The 4,935-nt window shown below is 68.5% G+C and overlaps 1 protein-coding gene across 1 annotated transcript in view; it reads right to left on the reverse strand.

Moving 5' to 3' along the window:
• MEGF8 (multiple EGF like domains 8) overlaps window positions 1-4,935 on the reverse strand; it is a 28,999-nt gene that overhangs the window by 1,364 nt on the left and 22,700 nt on the right. The window contains 8 exon segments of the mRNA XM_026077360.1: window position 1; window positions 3-742; window positions 1,523-1,655; window positions 2,160-2,290; window positions 2,842-3,012; window positions 3,743-3,935; window positions 4,435-4,597; window positions 4,703-4,910. The exon segment at window position 1 is cut by the window's left edge and continues 1,364 nt beyond it. Coding sequence (XP_025933145.1) covers window position 1; window positions 3-742; window positions 1,523-1,655; window positions 2,160-2,290; window positions 2,842-3,012; window positions 3,743-3,935; window positions 4,435-4,597; window positions 4,703-4,910 — 1,740 coding nt within the window.

Here is a 4,935-nt window from a genome sequence, read left to right on the forward strand (position 1 = left end):
CCTTGGCGAAGGGGCGGCTGGCCATCTTGGTCATCTCCTGGAGGTGCCGGCGCTGCTCGTGGCGGGCATCGAGGAACTGCTTGGCTTTCCAGAGCAGCACGCAGAGCGAGAGGAAGAGGAAGAAGCAGGAGAAGAAGACGGAGAAGAAGACGAAGAGGTCGATGTGGGCCTGGTCCTGGCGGAAGAAGAGCAGCCCCTGCGAGGCGCTGGCGTTGCCGCCGGCACCCACCCCCAGCAGCAGCAGGTAGAAGCGGCTCGACTTGAGGGCGTGCAGCTCATGGGGGTAGGTGAGCACCAGGCGGTCGCGCACGCCACGCACCACCAGCGCCACCGCTGCCTCCCGCACCGTCACATAGGTCACCAGCCCGCGGGCCCGCTCCTCCCGCAGCCGCGTGCCGTTGGCGCCCTCTGTCCCCAGCCCTGGTGGTGGCAGCAGCCGCACCGTGTGGCGCCCTGTGGCCGGGTCCACGTCCACGGCGAAGGTGTCGTAGGCGGTGGAGACGAAGAGGTCGACGCCGCCGAAGGTGACGTCCAGGGTGATGCGGATGTCGACGTTGGTGAACTTGGGCTGGACGCCGAAGAGGACGGTGCGGCCCAGCCCCAGGTGCTGCAGCTGCGGCTGGTGGAAGCAGTTGCTCTGCGACGTGGGGTCCAGGCAATACTCCTGCTCCACCGAGATGAGCCGGTAGCACTGCTGCCCACCCACCGGGTGCCCGTGGAAGGAGTCGCGGCACTTGGCGCACTGCGGGGCAGCACCAGTGCGTTGGCACCAGCCCGCGGCCCCCGGTGCACCACCAGGTGGGGACACGGGAACAGGACAGCGTGCAGGGATGTGGGCGCATGGGAACACAGGCACACGGGGACGTGGGGACACGGGAATGGCACGCAGGCGCGTGGGGACGTGGGGACACAGGGACATGGGGATGGCACATGGGGACACGGGGATGTGGGGACACAGGGACACGGGGACACAGGCATGCAAGGATGGCATACAGGTACACAGGGACATGGGGACAGCATGCAGGGACATGGGGATGTGGGGATGACACATGGGGATGCGGGGACAGGGGCATGCAGGGACACGGGCACATGGGGACAGCATGCAGGGACACAGGGACATGGAGACATGGGCACGTGAGGATGGCACACGGGAATGTGGGGACATGGACATGCAGGGATGGCATGCAGGGATGATGCAGGGACACGGGGATGTGGGGACAGCACACGACACAGAGACATGGGGATGGCATTCAGGGACGTGGGGACAGCATGCGGCCATGCAGGCACAGGGATGTGCATGCAGAGATGCAGGCATGGGGAGGGGGGCATGGGGATGGCACCAGCATGTGGGGACGGGGAAGCGGGGACAGGGGACGGGGGACACAGAGGGATCAGACATGGGAACAGGGGCCATGAGAGGGGAAAAGGGACACAGTTAGGGACAGGGACACAGGGACAGGGGGACATGGGAAAGGACAGGAGACACAGTCAGGGACAGGGACATGGGGCCGGGGCCCCTGACCTGCTGCTTGTAGCAGTCCTTCTTGTCGAGCTGGGCGTTGTTCTGGCAGCCGCCCGTCTCCGTGTTGTTCTGGCAGGGGCAGCCGGTGCCGTCCAGCTCATTGCACGTGTCCGCGTGCCCGTTGCACTGGCACCTGCGGGGCGACCGCACAGAGGCCGCTTGCACGAGGCGCCACTCACGTGGACGAGCCCCCCCCTCGCACCGGGGAACCCCTTCGCACGAGGGTCCCACTCGCACGGGGGACTCCCCCTTGCACAAGAGTCTGCTCGCACAGGGACCCCCCCCTCGCACAAGGACCCCACTTGCACAGGTGGGAGCCCTCTTGCACCAGGGACCCCCTTGCACAAGGATCCCGCTTGCACCAGTGAACCTCTGCCTTGCATGAGGGTCCCACTTGCACGAGGGTCCCGCTCACACGACCCTTCTCGCACACGTGGGAGCCCTTGTGCACGGGGGACTCCCTTGCACAAGGCTCCTGCTTGCACCGGTGAACCTCCCCCTTGCACAAGGGTCCCACTTGCATGAGGACCCCCCTCATACGAGGACCCCCTCTTGCACAAGGATCCCCTCGCACAAGGATCCCCTCGCACGCAGACCCCTCTCACATGATGCCACCCCCCTTGCGCGCGGCTCTTACTTAGTGCACTTGCCCTCCAGCAGGAAGTAGCCGTGCAGGCAGCTGTCGCACTTCTCGCCGACGCTGTTGTTCTGGCAGTTGACGCACACGGCCGCGTCCTCGCTTGGCCCCTCCGACACCCAGCTAGGGATCTGGGGGGCAGCGCGGGCTGGGTGGGGGCACCACCACCCCATGGCACCCTGTGGCCGCCCCTTGGCCCCGGGGGAGACCCTCCCTGCCCCACAGCTGCCCCACAGCCCCCTAAGGGTGTGGGGGTGACGGGGCCCCCTAGGATGTGGGGCCGGAGGAGACGGGATCCCCAGACCCTACGGGAACAGACTGATCCCCCCCCGGATGTGGGGCAGGAGGAGATGAGGGACCCCCAGCTCCCCTCAGATGTGGGGCAGGAGGGGACAGACCCCCCCTCGGTGACCCAGGTGGGAGAAGACGGGACTCCCTGCACTGTGGGGCAGGTGCTTGGGATCCCCCCAACCCCCAGATGTGGGGCAAGTGCTTGGGACCCCCCCCGACCCCCGGATGTGGGGCAAGTGCTCGGGATCCCCTGACCCCTGGATGTGGGGCAGGTGCTTGGGAGCCCCCTGAACACCCAGATGTGGGGCAAGTGCTCGGGATCCCCCCGACCCCCGGATTTGGGGCAGGTGCTGCCCCGCTGTCCCCCCGTGCCGCGCGGCGCCCCACTGACCATGGCGGGCTCCAGGGGGAAGCGCGCGGGGTCACGCCGGGCCCGCTCGTACTCCTCGCGCGAGAGGCAGACGGCGGCGTTGTCGCGGCAGAAGCTGCGGCAGGGCCGGCAGGCGCCGCCATCCAGCGCCGAGCCCACGAAGAGCGGCCGGCACTTCTCGCAGTGCGGCCCCTGCGGCGGCCCCGCTCGCAGCCTGCCCCATGGCTGCCCCACGGCCACCCCATGTCCACCCCGCAACTGCCCCACGGCCGCCCCGGCTGTGTTCTGCATCTCGCCTTGCATCACCCTGCAGCCCACGCTGCATCCCACCTTGCATCCCCTCTGCATCCCACCCCACGGCCTGCCCCATGGCAGTGCAGCGCCCTGCATCCCACCTTGCATCCTGCCCCACACAGCTGCCCCACAGCTGCCTCACCACCCGCTCTGCATCCTGCCTTGCATCACCCTGCAGCCCTCGCTGCATCCCACCCCACAGCTGCCCCACAGCCTGCCCCATGGCGGTGCAGGGTCCTGCATCCCACCTTGCATCCCGCCCCACACAGCTGCCCCACGGCCTGCCCCACCACCCGCTCTGCATCCCATTTTGCATCCCCTCTGCATCCCGCCCCACAGCCTGCCCCATGGCGGTGCAGGGCCCTGCATCCCACCTTGCATCCCGCCACACAGCCCCCAAAGTCTGCCCCATGATCTGCCCCACGGCCTGCCCTGCACAGGCCTGCAGCACCCCCCTGCCACCGCATCCTGCCCCACGGCCTGCCCCGCATGGGCCTGCATCCTGCCCCACAGCCCCGCATCGTGCCCTGCATCCCATCCCATGCACCCCCTGCACATCCCACCCCACATATCCCACCCAGCACAACCCTGCACCACGCCCCACAGCTCGCCCCATGGCGTGCCCCACCTTGGTGTTGTTGAAGCACTGGACGCAGTGGTCCTGGGCGCCGACGCCGAGACACTCGCTGTGCTTGTTGCACTGACACTCCACTGAGCAGTTGGGCCCCACGTAGCCGAAGTGGCAGCGGCAGCGGTTGGGCTCCACGCAGGTGCCGTTGACGCAGCCCTGCTCACACACCGGCCGGCACAGCCCCGTGGCGCTGCAGGGGGACACGGTGGCGCTGGGGATGGCACTGTGGGCGCCCCCGTGCATGCACACGCACGTGGACTAGCCAGGAGCCACGCAAAGCACTTGTGCATGCAAACCCACCTGCGCACACCTGCAAGGGCCGCTTGCACCAGGTGCACATGGGGACCTGTGCAAAGCCCTCGTGCGTGCACATTTACAAGAGCCACTTGCATCAGGTGCAACCAGGAACCATGCAAAACCCTTGTGCATGCACACACGCAAGGACCCCTGCAGCAGGCATGACCAGGACCCGTGCAAAACCCCAGTGCATGCACACGTGCAAGGGTCCCTTACACCAGGCACAACCAAGACCTGTGCAAAACCCTCGTGCATGCACAGTCGCAGGGGTCCCCTGCACCGGGCATGACCAGGAGCTGTGCAAAACCCTCATGCGTGCACACACGCAAGGACCCCCTGCAGCGGCCACAACGCGGAGCTGCGCGACCCGCCCGGGGCTGGCGCGCGCTCACTTGTCCAGTGTGTAGCCGCTCTTGCAGGTGCAGCGGTAGCCGTGCGGCAGGTCACTGCAGTTCTGTGTCTCGTTGCAGTCGTGGTGCCCGTTGAGGCACTCATTCTCGGGGGGGCAGGCCAGGAAGGCCCACTCGGCGTCCGCCCCGCACGACTGCGCCAGGCCTGGGGGGGCGGCGGCAGCTCAGGCGGCGCCAGCGGGGCCCCATGGCACCAGTGGCCCCACGGTGGCGGCGGCAGGGATGGGGGGGGGGACGGGAGGGCACGTACCGTGGCGGGGGCCACGGAGCCCCCCCTCGAGGCAACGGCCACTGCCGTTGTGGCCACGGCGGGCGCACCAGCCGCAGCGGGGCCGGCGCAGGCAGCGGGCGCATTGCGGGGCCCCCGCGCAGCCGGGGCTGCAGCTCTCGGCACCGCGCAGCAGCCGCCCACAGGCCCCCGCCGCGCAGCGCAGCGGCACAAAGCTGGGGCTCATGCACTGCCGGGGGGAAGGGGGGGGACGG

The sequence above is a fragment of the Apteryx rowi genome, unplaced genomic scaffold (genome assembly GCF_003343035.1).
Source record: "Apteryx rowi isolate R43461 unplaced genomic scaffold, aptRow1 scaffold_1113, whole genome shotgun sequence".
Lineage (NCBI taxonomy): Eukaryota > Metazoa > Chordata > Aves > Apterygiformes > Apterygidae > Apteryx > Apteryx rowi.